Source organism: Oncorhynchus gorbuscha, unplaced genomic scaffold (genome assembly GCF_021184085.1).
Source record: "Oncorhynchus gorbuscha isolate QuinsamMale2020 ecotype Even-year unplaced genomic scaffold, OgorEven_v1.0 Un_scaffold_681, whole genome shotgun sequence".
Taxonomy (NCBI): domain Eukaryota; kingdom Metazoa; phylum Chordata; class Actinopteri; order Salmoniformes; family Salmonidae; genus Oncorhynchus; species Oncorhynchus gorbuscha.
Genome location: NW_025745762.1, coordinates 219,234 through 240,403, shown reverse-complemented (window position 1 = coordinate 240,403; position 21,170 = coordinate 219,234). Strand labels below are relative to the sequence as shown.

At 45.3% G+C, this 21,170-nt stretch overlaps 1 protein-coding gene across 1 annotated transcript in view; it reads left to right on the top strand.

The window, feature by feature from the left end:
- The window catches only part of phf20l1 (PHD finger protein 20 like 1), a 31,882-nt gene that overhangs the window by 3,865 nt on the left and 6,847 nt on the right, over positions 1-21,170 (top strand). The window contains exons 6-25 of the mRNA XM_046335211.1: positions 101-185; positions 299-387; positions 970-972; positions 3,637-3,820; positions 6,616-6,683; positions 8,460-8,590; positions 8,792-8,925; positions 10,688-10,894; positions 11,169-11,366; positions 11,554-11,613; positions 11,973-12,257; positions 13,301-13,431; positions 13,832-13,835; positions 14,284-14,337; positions 14,457-14,558; positions 14,842-14,988; positions 15,262-15,335; positions 15,491-15,601; positions 17,279-17,378; positions 20,109-20,304. Of these exons, the coding sequence (XP_046191167.1) occupies positions 101-185; positions 299-387; positions 970-972; positions 3,637-3,820; positions 6,616-6,683; positions 8,460-8,590; positions 8,792-8,925; positions 10,688-10,894; positions 11,169-11,366; positions 11,554-11,613; positions 11,973-12,257; positions 13,301-13,431; positions 13,832-13,835; positions 14,284-14,337; positions 14,457-14,558; positions 14,842-14,988; positions 15,262-15,335; positions 15,491-15,601; positions 17,279-17,378; positions 20,109-20,304 (2,363 nt within the window). The remainder of the gene's footprint in view (positions 1-100; positions 186-298; positions 388-969; positions 973-3,636; positions 3,821-6,615; positions 6,684-8,459; positions 8,591-8,791; positions 8,926-10,687; positions 10,895-11,168; positions 11,367-11,553; positions 11,614-11,972; positions 12,258-13,300; positions 13,432-13,831; positions 13,836-14,283; positions 14,338-14,456; positions 14,559-14,841; positions 14,989-15,261; positions 15,336-15,490; positions 15,602-17,278; positions 17,379-20,108; positions 20,305-21,170) is intronic.

Below are 21,170 nucleotides of genomic sequence, written 5' to 3'. Positions count from 1 at the left end.
TTTGTCCAGTATAATTTCAAACTTTTGTCTCTCATGGCACCTGTTTGTTAAATACATATTTAGAGTAATGGAGGTTTGTTTGGCTTGACTTGTTTTACAGGAATTGAGAGATGGTGAAGAGGTGCTTGCTCGATGGACAGATTGTCGCTACTATCCTGCAAAGATTGAATCTGTAAACAAAGAGGGTATTTATCACTTAACTATTTTGAAAGCAGTAGCAGGCCATATGGCCAATACATATAACACAATGACTTGCAATTGTGTCCGTCCCAACTGAAGTGTCTTTGTTAAATTCTAGGTATCTACACGGTGCAGTTTTATGATGGAGTTATTCGCTGTGTGAAAAAAATTCATATCAAATCTATGCCCCATGATGCAAAAGGACAGGTGAGCTGGGTCACATGATCATACAATCACTTCTGGAATCAGCATGAGCATATTCAAAAAAAATATATATGTAAATTTAACCTTTATTTAACAAGGCAAGTCCGTTAAGAACAAATTCTTATTTACAATAACGACCTGGATAGCATTCCTCCAATAGAAGTAAGGAACGTGTAGCTTAGTAAGAACCTGGCGTTGTAGCTAAGGGTCTGGCGTTGTAGCTAAGGGTCTGGCGTTGTAGCTAAGGGTCTGGCGTTGTAGCTAAGGGTCTGGCGTTGTAGCTAAGGGTCTGGTGGTTATCGCTAGGGGTCTGGCGGTTAGGTCTTGCGGTTATCGCTAGGGGTCTGGCGTTGTAGCTAAGGGTCTGGTGGTTATCGCTAGGGGTCTGGCGGTTAGGTCTGGCGGTTATCGCTAGGGATCTGGCGTTATAGCTAAGGGTCTGGCGGTTAGGTCTGGCGGTTATCGCTAGGGGTCTGGCGGTTATAGATATACTGATTAATAGAAGGCAAGTTAAAATTCCTGAAAGTTTGTTGTAGACAGTGTAGGATACCATAATTTTCTATTTCACTTCTCCCTCTTTTTCAGAAGGTAAAGGGCAACAGGGAATTGCTGGATTTAATGCGAAGGCTGATTCCCACAGTCTTGGCAGGATAGACTTGCTGGCATCTCCCTTGGTCCAACCAGCAGACACTCTCAAGGAGACCAGAGTCTAATCTTATTTACTACTGAATTAAGATTTAATTTATTTTACTTAGAATTTTTATTACTTTTAATGTGGAGCAGTACACTTGGAAAGTAGTAGCTAATAGTTCAAACACAAGTCCCTATAGGCTAAATATATTGATTTCTTTACTATTGAGGCTTACTATTTTCTCACCGACCAAGGTCGTGACCTAGTCTGACATCTAGATGATCTGTTTAGTCACGGTTAACCCTGTTACTTCTCCACACACTACGCCAGAGTCCCAAATGGCACCCTAATTAGAGGCTGCTGCCCTATATACATAGACTTGGAATCACTGGTCACTTTAATAATTGGAACTAGTCCATTTTAATAACGTTGACATATTTTGCATGACTCGTCTCATATCTATATACTGTATTCTATCCTATTCTACTGTATCTTAGTCTATGCAGGACTCCTCTCATATCTATATACTGTATTCTATCCTATTTTACTGTATCTTAGTCTATGCATGACTCCTCTCATATCTATGTACTGTATTCTATCCTATTCTACTGTATCTTAGTCTATGCATGACTCCTCTCATATATATATACTGTATTCTATTCTACTGTATCTTAGTCTATGCATGACTCCTCTCATATATATATACTGTATTCTATTCTACTGTATCTTAGTCTATGCATGACTCCTCTCATATATATATACTGTATTCTATCCTATTCTACTGTATCTTAGTCTATGCATGACTCCTCTCATATATATATACTGTATTCTATTCTACTGTATCTTAGTCTATGCATGACTCCTCTCATATATATATACTGTATTCTATTCTACTGTATCTTAGTCTATGCATGACTCCTCTCATATATATATACTGTATTCTATTCTACTGTATCTTAGTCTATGCATGACATTCTGACTTGTTAGATATCTACTGTCTGTCAATCTTAGCTATGCATGATTTTCATATATTTGTATTCTATTCTATCTGTATCTTAGTCTATGCATGACTCCTCTCATATTATATTACTGATTTATTTACTGTATCTTAGTCTATGCATGACTCCTCTCATATATTATACTGTATTCTATTCTACTGTATCTTAGTCTATGCATGACTCTCTCATATATATATACTGTATTCTATTCTATGTATCTTAGTCTATGCATGACTCCTCTCAATATATCTGTATTCTATTCTACTGTACTTAGTCTATGCATGACAAAACTCATATATATATATATACTGTATTCTATCCTATTCCAGTGTATCTTAGTCTATGCATGACTCCTCTCATATCTATATACTGTATTCTATCCTATTCTACTGTATCTTAGTCTATGCATGACTCCTCTCATATCTATATACTGTATTCTATTCTATTCTACTGTATCTTAGTCTATGCATGACTCCTCTCATATATCTATATACTGTATTCTATTCTATTCTACTGTATCTTAGTCTATGCATGACTCCTCTCATATATATATACTGTATTCTATTCTATTCTACTGTATCTTAGTCTATGCATGACTCCTCTCATATATATATACTGTATTCTATCCTATTCTACTGTATCTTAGTCTATGCATGACTCCTCTCATATCTATATACTGTATTCTATTCTATTCTACTGTATCTTAGTCTATGCATGACTCCTCTCATATATATATACTGTATTCTATCCTATTCTACTGTGTCTTAGTCTATGCATGACTCCTCTCATATATATATACTGTATCCTATTCTATTCTACTGTATCTTAGTCTATGCATGACTCCTCTCATATCTATATACTGTATTCTATTCTACTGTATCTTAGTCTATGCATGACTCCTTTCATATATATATACTGTATTCTATCCTATTCTACTGTATCTTAGTCTATGCATGACTCCTCTCATATATATATACTGTATTCTATCCTATTCTACTGTATCTTAGTCTGATGATGAGTCCTCTCATTTATATATTACTGTATTCTATATTCTACTGTATCTTAGTCTATGCATGACTCCTTGCACTGTATTCATCCTATTCTACTGTATCTTAGTCTATGCATGACTCCTCTCATATATATATACTGTATCTATTCTACTGTATCTTAGTATTTGCCACTCTGACGTTGCTCGTCCAAATATTTATATATTTTTTAAATTCCATTCCTTTTATTTTTGATTTTGTTAGATATTAATTGTTAGCTATTACTTGTTAGATATTACTGCACTGTTGGAGCTGGAAACACAAGCGTTTCACTATGAACAGCGATAACATCTGCTAAATACGCGTATGTGACAAATACCATATGATTTATTTCCTATATAGGTAATAGGGTTCCATTTGGAACGCACTCCTAACTAACTTACAGCAGCAGCCTATAGAATAGATGCATTTATCTAACCACTAGTCTCTAATACTACTTTTAATAACAACATATGGATACATGGGATTCAGAGAGCTTTTCAAACAACAACAACAACAACAAGGACAAAGCACAACAAAACAAAACAAAATAGAAAAACAGTGAAGGAGGAAAAACAAGTGTCTCTCCTCCCAACAGGACTGGATAGCCCTGGTGAAAGCTGCCTCTGCTGCAGCCAAGAGCAAAGGAAGCAGTACGCCTCGTACCAGTGCCAACAGCAACAAGGACAGGGACGACCCTCACGGAGGGAAGTCTGACGATGAGGATGGTCAAGAAGAGCTGGATGAAGAGTTGCAGGATCAGTCCGACTCTGACAAACTGGGTAACTTGAGTCCTCTCCTTCCCTCACCCCAACATATACATGCACACTGTGAGTATTTCCCAAATGGGACCATATTCCCTATGTAGTGTACTACTTTTGACCAGAGCCTTATGGTCCCTGGTCAAAAGTAGTGCACTGTATAGGGAATAGGGTGCGATTTGGGAGACATATGGGTTTCAAATTAGCAGGCCCTTTAAAAATGAATGATAATTTCTCTGTCTGTTCTCATGCAGCTAGTACTGTATGTTAGTATCATGCAGCAGTGATATGGAGTAGTGGAGTAGTGGTATCATTTAGATGTTACTGTTGTCATGTAGCTGGTATCATACAGCAGTGATATGGAGTAGTGGAGTAGTGGTATCATTTAGATGTTACTGTTGTCATGTAGCTAGTATCATACAGCAGTGATATGGAGTAGTGGAGTAGTGGTATCATTTAGATGTTACTGTTGTCATGTAGCTAGTATCATACAGCAGTGATATGGAGTAGTGGAGTAGTGGTATCATTTAGATGTTACTGTTGTCATGTAGCTAGTATCATACAGCAGTGATATGGAGTAGTGGTATCATTTAGATGTTACTGTTGTCATGTAGCTAGTATCATACAGCAGTGATATGGAGTAGTGGAGTAGTGGTATCATTTAGATGTTACTGTTGTCATGTAGCTGGTATCATACAGCAGTGATATGGAGTAGTGGAGTAGTGGTATCATTTAGATGTTACTGTTGTCATGTAGCTGGTATCATACAGCAGTGATATGGAGTAGTGGAGTAGTGGTATCATTTAGATGTTACTGTTGTCATGTAGCTAGTATCATACAGCAGTGATATGGAGTAGTGGAGTAGTGGTATCATTTAGATGTTACTGTTGTCATGTAGCTGTATCATACAGCAGTGATATGGAGTAGTGGAGTAGTGGTATCATTTAGATGTTACTGTTGTCATGTAGCTGGTATCATACAGCAGTGATATGGAGTAGTGGTATCATTTAGATGTTACTGTTGTCATGTAGCTAGTATCATACAGCAGTGATATGGAGTAGTGGAGTAGTGGTATCATTTAGATGTTACTGTTGTCATGTAGCTAGTATCATACAGCAGTGATATGGAGTAGTGGAGTAGTGGTATCATTTAGATGTTACTGTTGTCATGTAGCTGGTATCATACAGCAGTGATATGGAGTAGTGGTATCATTTAGATGTTACTGTTGTCATGTAGCTAGTATCATACAGCAGTGATATGGAGTAGTGGAGTAGTGGTATCATTTAGATGTTACTGTTGTCATGTAGCTAGTATCATACAGCAGTGATATGGAGTAGTGGAGTAGTGGTATCATTTAGATGTTACTGTTGTCATGTAGCTAGTATCATACAGCAGTGATATGGAGTAGTGGTATCATTTAGATGTTACTGTTGTCATGTAGCTAGTATCATACAGCAGTGATATGGAGTAGTGGTATCATTTAGATGTTACTGTTGTCATGTAGCTAGTATCATACAGCAGTGATGTGGAGTAGTGGTATCATTTAGATGTTACTGTTGTCATGTAGCTGGTATCATACAGCAGTGATATGGAGTAGTGGTATCATTTAGATGTTACTGTTGTCATGTAGCTAGTATCATACAGCAGTGATATGGAGTAGTGGTATCATTTAGATGTTACTGTTGTCATGTAGCTGGTATCATACAGCAGTGATATGGAGTAGTGGAGTAGTGGTATCATTTAGATGTTACTGTTGTCATGTAGCTAGTATCATACAGTAGTGATATGGAGTAGTGGAGTAGTGGTATCATTTAGATGTTACTGTTGTCATGTAGCTAGTATCATGCAGCAGTGATATGGAGTAGTGGAGTAGTGGTATCATTTAGATGTTACTGTTGTCATGTAGCTGGTATCATACAGCAGTGATATGGAGTAGTGGTATCATTTAGATGTTACTGTTGTCATGTAGCTGGTATCATACAGCAGTGATATGGAGTAGTGGAGTAGTGGTATCATTTAGATGTTACTGTTGTCATGTAGTTGGTATCATACAGCAGTGATATGGAGTAGTGGAGTAGTGGTATCATTTAGATGTTACTGTTGTCATGTAGCTAGTATCATACAGTAGTGATATGGAGTAGTGGAGTAGTGGTATCATTTAGATGCTACTGTTGTCATGTAGCTAGTATCATACAGCAGTGATATGGAGTAGTGGAGTAGTGGTATCATTTAGATGTTACTGTTGTCATGTAGCTGGTATCATACAGTAGTGATGTGGAGTAGTGGTATCATTTAGATGTTATGATTCTTTACTCTCAACCTCTCCAATGATAACTAAGACGCCGTGGTGCTGATGAGGAAGAAACCAAGCCCTCCTCAGAGCAGCAAGACATGAGATCTAAGAGAAGGAGAAATGGACAAGATAGCATGTTATTCAACTCAGAGGGTCCAGGCCTGTAAAACAACAGGTCATAGTTCACCCCGGAGGATCCAGGCCTGTAAAACCACAGGTCATATTTCACCCTGGAGGGTCCAGGCCTGTAAAACCACAGGTCATATTTCACCCTGGAGGGTCCAGGCCTGTAAAACCACAGGTCATATTTCACCCCAGGGCCCTCCTTCTTAGTTAGCCATCACATGTACAATGTGTCTCCCAAATGACACCCTATTCCCTTTATAGGGCACTACTTTTGACCAGGGACTGGGCCAAAGGTAGTACACTATAGAGGATACAGGGTGCCATTTGGGACAGCCATTGTGTGTGGCGTTCCAACGTGTTAATGGACCTGTTATATTCTTCTCCCTCTGCCTTTCAGAATCCCATGAAGATGATGCTGACTGTAAGAAGGAGCGGACAGAAGTCCCAGTGACGTCCCAACAACAGGTACCAGCTAGTCACTCACTGTAGTGCAGATAATGTCCCAACAACAGATACCAGCTAGTCACTCACTGTAGTGCAGATAATGTCCCAACAACAGGTACCAGCTAGTCACTCACTGTAGTGTAGATAATGTCCCAACACCAGGTACCAGCTAGTCACTCACTGTAGTGTAGATAATGTCCCAACAACAGGTACCAGCTAGTCACTCACTGTAGTGCAGATAATGTCCCAACAACAGGTACCAGCTAGTCACTCACTGTAGTGCAGATAATGTCCCAACAACAGGTACCAGCTAGTCACTCACTGTAGTGTAGATAATGTCCCAACAACAGGTACCAGCTAGTCACTCACTGTAGTGTAGATAATGTCCCAACAACAGGTACCAGCTAGTCACTCACTGTAGTGTAGATAATGTCCCAACAACAGGTACCAGCTAGTCACTCACTGTAGTGCAGATAATGTCCCAACAACAGGTACCAGCTAGTCACTCACTGTAGTGTAGATAATGTCCCAACAACAGGTACCAGCTAGTCACTCACTGTAGTGTAGATAATGTCCCAACAACAGGTACCAGCTAGTCACTCACTGTAGTGTAGATAATGTCCCAACAACAGGTACCAGCTAGTCACTCACTGTAGTGTGCAGATAATGTCCCAACAACAGGTACCAGCTAGTCACTCACTGTAGTGTAGATAATGTCCCAAACAACAGGTACCAGCTAGTCACTCACTGTAGTGTAGATAATGTCCCAACAACAGGTACCAGCTAGTCACTCACTGTAGTGTAGATAATGTCCCAACAACAGGTACCAGCTAGTCACTCACTGTAGTGTAGATAATGTCCCAACAACAGGTACCAGCTAGTCACTCACTGTAGTGTAGATAATGTCCCAACAACAGGTACCAGCTAGTCACTCACTGTAGTGTAGATAATGTCCCAACAACAGGTACCAGCTAGTCACTCACTGTAGTGTAGATAATGTCCCAACAACAGGTACCAGCTAGTCACTCACTGTAGTGTAGATAATGTCCCAACAACAGGTACCAGCTAGTCACTCACTGTAGTGTAGATAATGTCCCAACAACAGGTACCAGCTAGTCACTCACTGTAGTGTAGATAATGTCCCAACAACAGGTACCAGCTAGTCACTCACTGTAGTGTAGATAATGTCCCAACACCAGGTACACTCAGCCCAACAGTCACTCACTGTAGTGTAGATAATGTCCCAACAACAGGTACCAGCTAGTCACTCACTGTAGTGCAGATAATGTCCCAACATACATACCATACACTCACTGTAGTGCATACAACACAGGTACCAGCTACACTACTGTATGCACATACCCAACACAGGTACCAGCTAGTCACTCACTGTAGTGCAGATAATGTCCCACACAGGTACCACTAGTCACTCACTGTAGTGCACACACACACACACACACACACACACACACACACACACACACACACACACACACACACACACACACACACACACACACACACACACACACACACACACACACACACACACACACACACACACACATACATACATACATAAAATAACTTTAAAAGACAGACTTTGCGCCATAGTATTTGTTTTTCTAAGATTGTGTCCCCAATGGCATCCTATTCCCTATATAGCGCACTGCTTTGGACCAGAGCCCATAACAAAAGTAGTGCACCAAATACGGAATAGGATCCCATTTGGGATTTAACCCAAGAGTCAGTTCATGACAGCAATCCCACTGTTTATTCCTCTGTGTATTGTTCCAGAAGGTACCAAGAACAGCAGACCAGGATTCCTTACAGGGGCAGAGCCAGAGACAGACGGGGTCCTCTGTGACGGGCTCTCCATCCAAGTGTCGGAACAGGCGTCTGAAGCACCACTCTGGGGAGTCCAACAGGTAGCGTTGACGAGATAGCTATTGGCTTTCAAAGCCCTAGGAAATCTGTGCTTTATTGGTATATTTACAGTGTATTGTAATCAGGTAATCATTTGTCATTAATAATGTAATTGTAAGTTGTACTTGTAATTCATATTTTTTTGTTGCTATTTGTATAATAATTAGTTAAATAATGAAGAGCCTGTTTGTCTTGGTTAACAGCAGCCAGAAGCAGAGAGCGTCCAGGCTGCCGTGCTCCATCACTACTCTGTCTGCTGGGGAGGACACCATGTCAGCCCCAGAGTCCATGCTGAGTCCCTCCCCCAGACACAGCTGCCCAGACACTGCTACCTCAGGTTAGTCTGCTGGGGAGGACACCATGTCAGCCCCAGAGTCCATGCTGAGTCCCTCCCCTGCTGGGGAGGACACAGTGCCCCAGAGTCCATGCTGAGTCCCTCCCCCAGACACAGCTGCCCAGACACTGCTACCTCAGGTTAGTCTGCTGGGGAGGACACCATGTCAGCCCCAGAGTCCATGCTGAGACCCTCCCCTGCTGGGGAGGACAGACCCCAGAGTCCACAGCTGCCCAGACACTGCTACCTCAGGTTAGTCTGCTGGGGAGGACACCATGTCAGCCCCAGAGTCCATGCTGAGTCCCTCCCCCAGACACAGCTGCCCAGACACTGCTACCTCAGGTTAGTCTGCTGGGGAGGACACCATGTCAGCCCCAGAGTCCATGCTGAGTCCCTCCCCCAGACACAGCTGCCCAGACACTGCTACCTCAGGTTAGTCTGCTGGGGAGGACACCATGTCAGCCCCAGAGTCCATGCTGAGTCCCTCCCCCAGACACAGCTGCCCAGACACTGCTACCTCAGGTTAGTCTGCTGGGGAGGACACCATGTCAGCCCCAGAGTCCATGCTGAGTCCCTCCCCCAGACACAGCTGCCCAGACACTGCTACCTCAGGTTAGTCTGCTGGGGAGGACACCATGTCAGCCCCAGAGTCCATGCTGAGTCCCTCCCCCAGACACAGCTGCCCAGACACTGCTACCTCAGGTTAGTCTGCTGAGGGAGGACACCATGTCAGCCCCACTGCTACCTCAGTCTGCATCAGCCCCAGAGTCCATGCTGAGTCCCTCCCCCAGACACAGCTGCCCAGACACGGCTACCTCAGGTTAGTCTGCTGAGGGACAGGGTCACAGTGGGAAAAGTACTTCCACTAACTAACTCAAAGTAGTGTATAGTCTTAGACACAAGTGGTGTTACAGATATGAACTTTATGTATACAGTTTTTGGAAGATTTTTTGGGGGGGAAAAACAAACTAATTGCCTCAGAAGTGTTAGGTTCTAATTCTCCCGGTAAAAACTCCACAGACTCTATGAAAGCTTAACCAAGTTTATTTTCCCCAGAGGGTCAATACAGCTGCATTAGTCAAAGACGTTGTTCACACAAGCACTGATACTTAACCCTTCCTCCTATGCTGAGTCTCCTCCTACACCTCTAAACAGCCAATGCATCTCTGTTGCTAGACAGAACCTTAGTGATATCTGTTCTTCCTCACTTCATCTGACCTGACCGCTACCTCAAAGTGCTCACTCCTCCCCAACTCAAGGCTGACATGGTGATTGGTACCAGACTGTGTCTCTTCTCATCCCAGAGGATCCCACCCATAGGATGCCTGATGGCTAACAATAACATATCCTGACATAATGTAAATGTTATACATTAAGCTCTCTCCCTCAGTGACATGAATTAGTATATTTCATATTCTCAGAACCCAACAGTAGTAAGACTTTATTTATTTGTATTTTTTATTTTACCTTTATTTAACCAGGCAAGTCAGTTAAGAACACATTCTTATTTTCAATGACGGCCTGAGAACAGTGGGTTAACTGCCTGTTCAGGGGCAGAACGACAGATTCGTACCTTGTCAGCTCGGGGGTTTTAACTCACAACCTTCCGGTTACTAGTCCAACGCTCTAACCACTAGGCTACCCTGCCGCCCCCACTTGGGGAGCGGCTACGATCACTGTCGGCACAAAACTATTTTCCATGATGATACTTAGTGGGTCATTTGGTTGTTTGTTAAGTGACGGGGCTGTCCTTCCTCTCCAACAGGGCATGGTGAGACGGTTCCTCCAGACTCCCCCAGGAGCTCAGAACAGAGCCAGAGGAGGAGACGCTCCCAGCGCCTGGCCACCGTCAGCCCTGATATGAACTCTGACCCCAGCGTGACCTCTCAACCCGCCACCACCCAGTGCCCTGACCTCTCACCCCATGGGAGGGAGCACAACACATCTCACAAAGACCCCTCCTCTCCAGAGGGTGAGTGCAGCCTCGAGGGACAGGAGTTCTTCCTGACGACCTTCGTGAACGGGGTCATATTAACGAGGAACCGAATGGGCCGAACACGGGAGGGAACGACCTGAACTTGTCAAATAACAAACGCTTGTTTTTAATTTTGCGTGACAAAATGTTTTGCTACAGTGTGCACTAATGAATACAACCCTGACCAAGAAAAAAAAAACATGAACAACCAGGAAAACAGGTCTATTTATTCAACCCTGAATCTATTCTGTGTGTGATTGTCCTCCTTTAGATCAAATGACAAACTCTGTGGAGAAGGCAGAGTCATCGACCCTCCACAACTACTGTGTCGGCATACCACCTACACCTTCATCTGCTGCCTCCATCCTCACACCATCTCATCCACCAATCACACACAGAGACCAGCTGACTGACGGACCATCAGCCAATCATACGGCAGTGGCAGACAAATTCCCACCCTTAGCTGCAGGTAATTCTTGACTGGGGGAGTTATTTATTCTCAACTGCAGCATGTCAAATGGCCCTCTATTCCCTACAAAGTGCTCTAAAGTAGTGTACTTTCTAGGGGAGTAGGGTGCCATTAGGGTCAGACATTGTACAGGACAATGTCCGTTAGATAATGTCCTAATCCATCTGAGTTTCTGTTTGATTTGCAGCTGCTGGGAGGAGAAGTATTACCAGGACCTCCAAACTAAACCAACACACCAGGGAGCCAAGTAGGTTTTCTCCTCCACTTTATTCCATGTTATTGAACTTTGATTGTATTACTTTCAACCATTACTTTTCATTTACCTTCAAGGCTTACTGCAATTATTATTCATGTTCCGGTAAGAAGCCGATCTTTACCAAGTCCTCTCTGTCCGATAGAATGGAAGCATACTCAAACGCTCTTCAGCCCAGCTTAAACAAAAAGGGTGGCATGTTCTGGACTGAGAGACTTGATAATCCAGAAAAACATTCCCCCTCTCCTCTCTCTCTCTCTCTCTCTCTCTCTCTCTCTCTCTCTCTCTCTCTCTCTCTCTCTCTCTCTGTCTCTGTCTCTGTCTCTCTCTCGTCTGTGTGTCCTCTCTCTCAGTCATGAACACCAAGTGGTGTGATGACCCAACGTCTCCCAACGACCTGGACCTCTACAAGTGTAAGATCCCTGGGTGCTCCAAGGCCTTCCGCAAAGCCAAGCTGCTGGACTACCACCTCAAGTATTACCACAACGCTGACAAAGACCTCCAGGACTCTGAGCTGCCAGGCTCCCCAGAAAGGGCTGGTCGTACCCGGGCCACCTCAGCCTCCATGCCCACCACCACCACCCTGCTGGAGGTCCCTGACAACACAAAGAGACGCAGGACTGTCTCCACCTCATCGTGTATGGCTTTAGATTTCATTCATTTGAAAACACAGTTGTATGTAACTTGAATACACAAATTCACAACATTGTTTTAGGTTGTATCCCAAATGGCACCCTATTCCCTATATAGTGCACTACTTTTGTCCAGAGCCCAACCTTATACTCTCTCTCACCCCCCTCTGTCCCTCAGCGCTGTCCCCTCAGGGCCATATGTTTTATACTGTCTCCTCTGTCCCCTCAGGGCCATATGTTTTATACTGTCTCCTCTGTCCCCTCAGGGCCATATGTTTTATACTGTCTCCTCTGTCCCCTCAGGGCCATATGTTTTATACTGTCTCCTCTGTCCCCTCAGGGCCATATGTTTTATACTGTCTCCTCTGTCCCCTCAGGGCCATATGTTTTATACTGTCTCCTCTGTCCCCTCAGGGCCATATGTTTTATACTGTCTCCTCTGTCCCCTCAGGGCCATATGTTTTATACTGTCTCCTCTGTCCCCTCAGGGCCATATGTTTTATACTGTCTCCTCTGTCCCCTCAGGGCCATATGTTTTATACTGTCTCCTCTGTCCCCTCAGGGCCATATGTTTTATACTGTCTCCTCTGTCCCCTCTGGGCCATATGTTTTATACTGTCTCCTCTGTCCCCTCAGGGCCATATGTTTTATACTGTCTCCTCTGGGCCATATGTTTTATACTGTCTCCTCTGTCCCCTCAGGGCCATATGTTTTATACTGTCTCCTCTGTCCCCTCAGGGCCATATGTTTTATACTGTCTCCTCTGTCCCCTCAGGGCCATATGTTTTATACTGTCTCCTCTGTCCCCTCAGGGCCATATGTTTTATACTGTCTCCTCTGTCCCCTCTAGGCCATATGTTTTATACTGTCTCCTCTGTCCCCTCTAGGCCATATGTTTTATACTGTCTCCTCTGTCCCCTCCTCAGGGCCCAACTGGATGTTTTATAGCTGTCCCTCTCAGGGCCATATGTTTTGATAGCTGTCTCCTCTGCCCCTCAGGGCCATATGTTTTGATGGAGCCAGGTTAGTCTCCTTCCTCTGTCCTCCAGCACTGTACCCTGGAGCCAGGTTAGTGGCAGGGCAGTGGGCCTTCCTGAGGGGAACTGGAAGACCTGGAGCCAGGTTAGTGACAGTGGCAGGGCAGTGGGCCTTCCTGAGGGCCTGTGAGGTCTGGAGCCAGGTTAGTGGCAGGGCAGTGGGCCTGTGAGGTCTGGAGCCAGGTTAGTGGCAGGGCAGTGGGCCTTCCTGAGGGCCTGTGAGGTCTGGAGCCAGGTTAGTGGCAGGGCAGTGGGCCTTCCTGAGGGCCTGTGAGGTCTGGAGCCAGGTTAGTGGCAGGGCAGTGGGCCTTCCTGAGGGTCTGTGAGGTCTGGAGCCAGGTTAGTGGCAGGGCAGTGGGCCTTCCTGAGGGGCTGTGAGGTCTGGAGCCAGGTTAGTGGCAGGGCAGTGGGCCTTCCTGAGGGGCTGTAAGACCTGGAGCCAGGTTAGTGGCAGGGCAGTGGGCCTTCCTGAGGGGCTGTGAGGTCTGGAGCCAGGTTAGTGGCAGGGCAGTGGGCCTTCCTGAGGGGCTGTGAGTCCTGGAGCCAGGTTAGTGGCAGGGCAGGATGCAGCAGGTGTAAAACAGCCCAGTGACATGCTTCACTGGCCAACAACACACCATGAGGGAATAGGGTTATAGATGAGAAGGCCACATGAAAGTAGTGCACTATATAGGGAATAGGGTTCCATAGGGCCCTGGTCTAAAGTAGTGCACTATATAGGGAATAGGGTTCCATAGGGCCCTGGTCTAAAGTAGTGCACTATATAGGGAATAGGGTTCCATAGGGCCCTGGTCTAAAGTAGTGCACTATATAGGGAATAGGGTTCCATAGGGCCCTGGTCTAAAGTAGTGCACTATATAGGGAATAGGGTTCCATAGGGCCCTGGTCTAAAGTAGTGCACTATATAGGGAATAGGGTTCCATTTGGGTCACACATTTAAATCAACCCAGTTCACTGCAGAGAACTGTGCTTGAATTACATGACTCCTTCTACAGGGTTAATAAAGAATGAGAAGAAGGTGAAACTGGAGGAGAAATCCCAGGTGATCGGTGAGATTGTGTTCTACTTCTCTTCTTAGCAGTTGTAATCAATAACATTCCTCCTGTTGTTCCGAGCAAAAATCAGTTGGTGATTTAAATAGATGTTCTGTTGTTGTTGTTTTTTTTAGGAAAAAAGAAGGATAAAGAGCGGAGGGACAGGAAAGAGAAGGAACACTTCAAAATGAAACAGAAGAAGAAGAAGAAGAAGAAGAGGAAATCTAAGCAGCACTGTACGTTTAGTTCAGGTGTCTTACTGTTTCTCCAAGGGCTCCCGCTGTTGTGTGTAGTATGTTGTCGCGAATGACCAGTCCATTTGTATAGCTTATTGTAAACATATATATATTTAAGACGAGACATAAGATAGTACTTAATCAATCCTCAAAGGGGGGAGTTTAATTGCCCCAGCCAATACACACAACCCAAATAAATACCGACGTGAAAGATAAACAGACGCTAGAAGTAGCACATCGTCAATACATCATAAAAACACATTCTGTGTTTTCTCACCTGCAGGTTATTCTGACTACGATGACATGTCCCTGTCCTTCCTGGAGCGATCTACGGCGTCTGCTCTTCACCGCTCCTCCTCTTCCTCCTGCTCCACCACCAAACATTACCAGTACCCCCGCGCCATCCTCTCTGTGGACCTGACCGGAGAGAGTGAGTGGGAATCGCCTGACAGGGCATCTTTTCTATAGAATGAAGGCGTATAAATACATGTGTATATCAACTGATCACATCTCATCTTTACATGAATGTGCTGTTCAAATTGATCAACTCACATATATCTCCCCCTCCCCTCTCTCTCCCTCCCTCTTTCCTCCTCCCCCTTTCTCTCTCTCCCACCTCCCCTTTCTCTCCCCCCCCCCCCTCTACCTCCCCTCTCCCCCTCCCTCTCTCTCTCCCTATCTCTCCCCCTCTCTCCCTCTCCAGATCTGTCAGACATAGAGTTCCTGGAGGACTCGACCACAGAGAGCCTGCTGTTTAGTGGAGATGAGTACAACCAGGTAGGGTTGTCACCATACCCATTTGTTTCTGGAAACAGGAAGCAGACTGGACTCCATGGTCCTTTAGGATCCTCCTCTATGAAATAGATTGTGTGTTATAGCTTAGGAAATGTATAGATGTGACTAAGGGGGTTTGTTTTGAACCCTCCGACCAGGACTTTGACTCTCTAAACATGGAGGACTTCCAGGAGGAGGATGAGGATGGTACCCAGGAGATCGTCCGCTGTATCTGTGAGATGGATGAGGAGAATGGATTCATGATTCAGGTACTGGACTGACTGGAGCCCTCAGACTAGTGTTCTGTCTGAGGTGGGGTGGTTCTGCGTGAGGTGGGGTGGTTCTGCGTGAGGTGGGGTGGTTCTGCGTGAGGTGGGGTGGTTCTGCCTGAGGTGGGGTGGTTCTGCCTGAGGTGGGGTGGTTCTGCCTGAGGTGGGGTGGTTCTGTCTGAGGTGGGGTGGTTCTGCCTGAGGTGGGGTGGTTCTGCCTGAGGTGGGGTGGTTCTGCCTGAGGTGGGGTGGTTCTGCCTGAGGTGGGGTGGTTCTGCCTGAGGTGGGGTGGTTCTGCCTGAGGTGGGGTGGTTCTGCCTGAGGTGGGGTGGTTCTGCCTGAGGTGGGGTGGTTCTGCCTGAGGTGGGGTGGTTCTGCCTGAGGTGGGGTGGTTCTGCCTGAGGTGGGGTGGTTCTGCCTGAGGTGGGGTGGTTCTGCCTGAGGTGGGGTGGTTCTGCCTGAGGTGGGGTGGTTCTGCCTGAGGTGGGGTGGTTCTGCCTGAGGTGGGGTGGTTCTGCCTGAGGTGGGGTGGTTCTGCCTGAGGTGGGGTGGTTCTGCCTGAGGTGGGGTGGTTCTGCCTGAGGTGGGGGTGGTTCTGCCTGAGGTGGGGGTGGTTCTGCCTGAGGTGGGGGTGGTTCTGCCTGAGGTGGGGGTGGTTCTGCCTGAGGTGGGGGTGGTTCTGCCTGAGGTGGGGGTGGTTCTGCCTGAGGTGGGGGTGGTTCTGCCTGAGGTGGGGGTGGTTCTGCCTGAGTGGGGTTGGAACATCCCAGTCACTTGTGGTGTAAATTCAACACCAAGGACACCTGAAGTTAATATTAAATGAATCACTCTTTAGTATCAGTTAACTGGGGAGTTTACAACAAATACATGTACAAAGTACAAGTCTGCCACAAGCTCCGCCAGGGCGTTCCCTTCAGGCCTCTAATATGGGCCTCCTGAGTGGCGCAGCGGTCTACGGTGCTACATTGCAGTGCTAGAGGCGTCACTACTGACCCTGGTGCGATCCCAGGCTGTATCACAACCGGCCGTGGTCGTGAGTCCCATAGGGCGGCGCACAATTGGCCCAGCGTTGTCTGGGTTAAGGGAGGGTTTGGCCAGGGGTGGGGGGATTTGGGGAGTGTTTCAGGAATTTGGGGGGAGTTTCCGGAATTTTCCAACTATCCCTCAGACATAACAACTGGGCATAAACATGTCTGTTGTCATGTGGAGTCCCGAGTGGCGCAGTGGTCTAAGGCACAGCATCTCAGTACTAGAGGAGTCACTACAGACACCCTGGTTCAGCGGTCTAAGGCACAGCATCTCAGTACTAGAGGAGTCACTACAGACACCCTGGTTCAGCGGTCTAAGACACAGCATCTCAGTACTAGAGGAGTCACTACAGACACCCTGGTTCAGCGGTCTAAGGCACAGCATCTCAGTACTAGAGGAGTCACTACAGACACCCTGGTTGGAGTCCAGGCTGTATCACAACCGGCCGTGGTCGTGAGTCCCATAGGGCGGTGCTCGTCCGGGTTTGGACGGGGTAGGCTGTCATTTGTAAATAAGAATTTGTTCCTAACTAACTTGCCTAGTTAAATAAATAAATCAAATGTATTATATATGTTTCAGACCTGGGTTCAGATAGTATTGGTTTCCACCTAAACACACACATTCAGTCTCTCTCTCTCTGTGTTTCAGTGTGAGGAGTGTATGTGCTGGCAGCACAGTGTGTGTATGGGGCTTCTGGAGGATAGCATCCCGGACCAGTACATATGTTACATCTGCAGAGACCCTCCAGGTAACATCATACCCTACACTCCCCTAACCACAGATCTAGGATCAGATTACTCCCCAACCTAAACCATTAGGGGGATGAAAGATAATCTCACCCTGTGTCAGTGGTTAGAGGCAACTTTTAGCCTGATCTCAGATCTGTTGTCTCCTATTGCCTGGTCCCAGATCTGTTGTGTCCTTCTCTCGCCTGTTCTCAGATCTGTTGTCTCCTTTTATCGCCTGGTCTCAGATCTGTTGTCTCCTTCTCTCGCCTGGTCTCAGATCTGTTGTCTCCTATCTCCTGGTCCCAGATCTGTTTGTGCTCTTGACAGCTCTATTGATGTCATTGTCAAGCCAAACATGACCATGAGTGACAAGGAGTTGGTATGATAACACAAACAAACTGGCACTCAGGCTCGGCAACTTCTACCTACCCTATACAATTTACAAACCAGACTGACACTCAGGCTAGGCAACTTCTACCTACCCTATACAATTTACAAACCAGACTGGCACTCGGGCTCGGCAACTTCTACCTACCCTATACAATTTACAAACCAGACTGACACTCAGGCTAGGCAAATTCTACCTACCCTATACAATTTACAAACCAGACTGACACTCAGGCTAGGCAACTTCTACCTACCCTATACAATTTACAAACCAGACTGGCACTCAGGCTCGGCAACTTCTACCTACCCTATACAATTTACAAACCAGACTGACACTCAGGCTAGGCAACTTCTACCTACCCTATACAATTTACAAACCAGACTGACACTCAGGCTAGGCAACTTCTACCTACCCTATACAATTTACAAACCAGACTGGCACTCAGGCTAGGCAACTTCTACCTACCCTATACAATTTACAAACCAGACTGGCACTCAGGCTAGGCAACTTCTACCTACCCTATACAATTTACAAACCAGACTGGCACTCAGGCTAGGCAACTTCTACCTACCCTATACAATTTACAAACCAGACTGACACTCAGGCTAGGCAACTTCTACCTACCCTATACAATTTACAAACCAGACTGACACTCAGGCTAGGCAACTTCTACCTACCCTATACAATTTACAAACCAGACTGACACTCAGGCTAGGCAACTTCTACCTACCCTATACAATTTACAAACCAGACTGGCACTCAGGCTAGGCAACTTCTACCTACCCTATACAATTTACAAACCAGACTGACACTCAGGCTAGGCAACTTCTACCTACCCCATACAATTTACAAACCAGACTGACACTCAGGGTAGGCAACTTCTACCTACCCTATACAATTTACAAACCAGACTGACACTCAGGCTAGGCAACTTCTACCTACCCTATACAATTTACAAACCAGACTGACACTCAGGCTAGGCAACTTCTACCTACCCTATACAATTTACAAACAAGACTGGCACCCTGGCTAGGCAACTTCTACCTACCCTATACAATTTACAAACCAGACTGACACTCAGGCTAGGCAACTTCTACCTACCCCATACAATTTACAAACCAGACTGACACTCAGGGTAGGCAACTTCTACCTACCCTATACAATTTACAAACCAGACTGACACTCAGGCTAGGCAACTTCTACCTACCCTATACAATTTACAAACCAGACTGACACTCAGGCTAGGCAACTTCTACCTACCCTATACAATTTACAAACCAGACTGGCACCAGGCTAGGCAACTTCTACCTACCCTATACAATTTACAAACCAGACTGACACTCAGGCTAGGCAACTTCTACCTACCCTATACAATTTACAAACCAGACTGACACTCAGGCTAGGCAACTTCTACCTACCCTATACAATTTACAAACCAGACTGGCACTCAGGCTAGGCAACTTCTACCTACCCTATACAATTTACAAACCAGACTGGCACTCAGGCTAGGCAACTTCTACCTACCCTATACAATTTACAAACAAGACTGGCACTACGGCTAGGCAACTTCTACCTACCCTATACAATTTACAAACAAGACTGGCACCCTGGCTAGGCAACTTCTACCTACCCTATACAATTTACAAACCAGACTGACACTCAGGCTAGGCAACTTCTACCTACCCTATACAATTTACAAACCAGACTGACACTCAGGCTAGGCAACTTCTACCTACCCTATACAATTTACAAACCAGACTGGCACTCAGGCTAGGCAACTTCTACCTACCCTATACAATTTACAAACCAGACTGGCACTCAGACTATGCAACTTCTACCTACCCTATACAATTTACAAACCAGACTGACACTCAGGCTAGGCAACTTCTACCTACCCTATACAATTTACAAACCAGACTGGCACTCAGGCTAGGCAACTTCTACCTACCCTATACAATTTACAAACCAGACTGGCACTCAGGCTAGGCAACTTCTACCTACCCTATACAATTTACAAACAAGACTGGCACTACGGCTAGGCAACTTCTACCTACCCTATACAATTTACAAACAAGACTGGCACCCTGGCTAGGCAACTTCTACCTACCCTATACAATTTACAAACCAGACTGGCACCCTGGCTAGGCAACTTCTACCTACCCTATACAATTTACAAACCAGACTGGCACTCAGACTAGGCAACTTCTACCTACCCTATACAATTTACAAACCAGACTGACACTCAGGCTAGGCAACTTCTACCTACCCTATACAATTTACAAACCAGACCAAGATATTCCTACATTATTATTATCATCATCAACATGTTTTCCTGACATGTCCATTTGTTTTGGTTGTTTAGGTCAAAGGTGGAGTGCCAAATATCTCCATGACAAAGACTGGTTGAACAAGGGTCAGATGTACGGCTTGTCCTTCCTCTCTGAGAACTACTCTGAGCAGAACTGTAAGACCAGCGTGTCCACCCATCAGCTGTTAGCAGACGTGTTCAGTGTCAACAACGTCCTTCACGGACTACAGCTGAAGATGGACATACTACAGTAGGTCCCCTGTCAACACGTAGGGCAACGTTTTCATCACACTGAAGAGAACTGTGGAACTCATTGTCTGTAGTACTGGGTTCTGGTCAAATCTAGTGCACTATAAAGGGAATAGGGTGCCATAGGGTTCTGGTCAGATCTAGTGCACTATAAAGGGAATAGGGTGCCATAGGGTTCTGGTCAAATCTAGTGCACTATAAAGGGAATAGGGTGCCATAGGTTTCTGGTCAAATCTAGTGCACTATAAAGGGAATAGGGTGCCATAGGGTTCTGGTCAAATCTAGTGCACTATAAAGGGAATAGGGTGCCATAGGGTTCTGGTCAAATCTAGTGCACTATAAAGGGAATAGGGTGCCATAGGGTTCTGGTCAAATCTAGTGCACTATAAAGGGAATAGGGTGCCATAGGGTTCTGGTCAAATATAGTGCACTATAAAGGGAATAGGGTGCCATAGGGTTCTGGTCAAATATAGTGCACTATAAAGGGAATAGGGTGCCATAGGGTTCTGGTCAAATCTAGTGCACTATAAAAAGGGAATAGGGTGCCATAGGGTTCTGGTCAAATCTAGTGCACTATAAAGGGAATAGGGTGCCATAGGGTTCGGGTCAAATATAGTGCACTATAAAGGGAATAGGGTGCCATAGGGTTCTGGTCAAATCTAGTGCACTATAAAAAGGGAATAGGGTGCCATAGGGTTCTGGTCAAATCTAGTGCACTATAAAAAGGGAATAGGGTGCCATAGGGTTCTGGTCAAATCTAGTGCACTATAAAGGGAATAGGGTGCCATAGGGCTCTGGTCAAATCTAGTGCACTATAAAGGGAATAGGGTGCCATAGGGTTCTGGTCAAATCTAGTGCACTATAAAG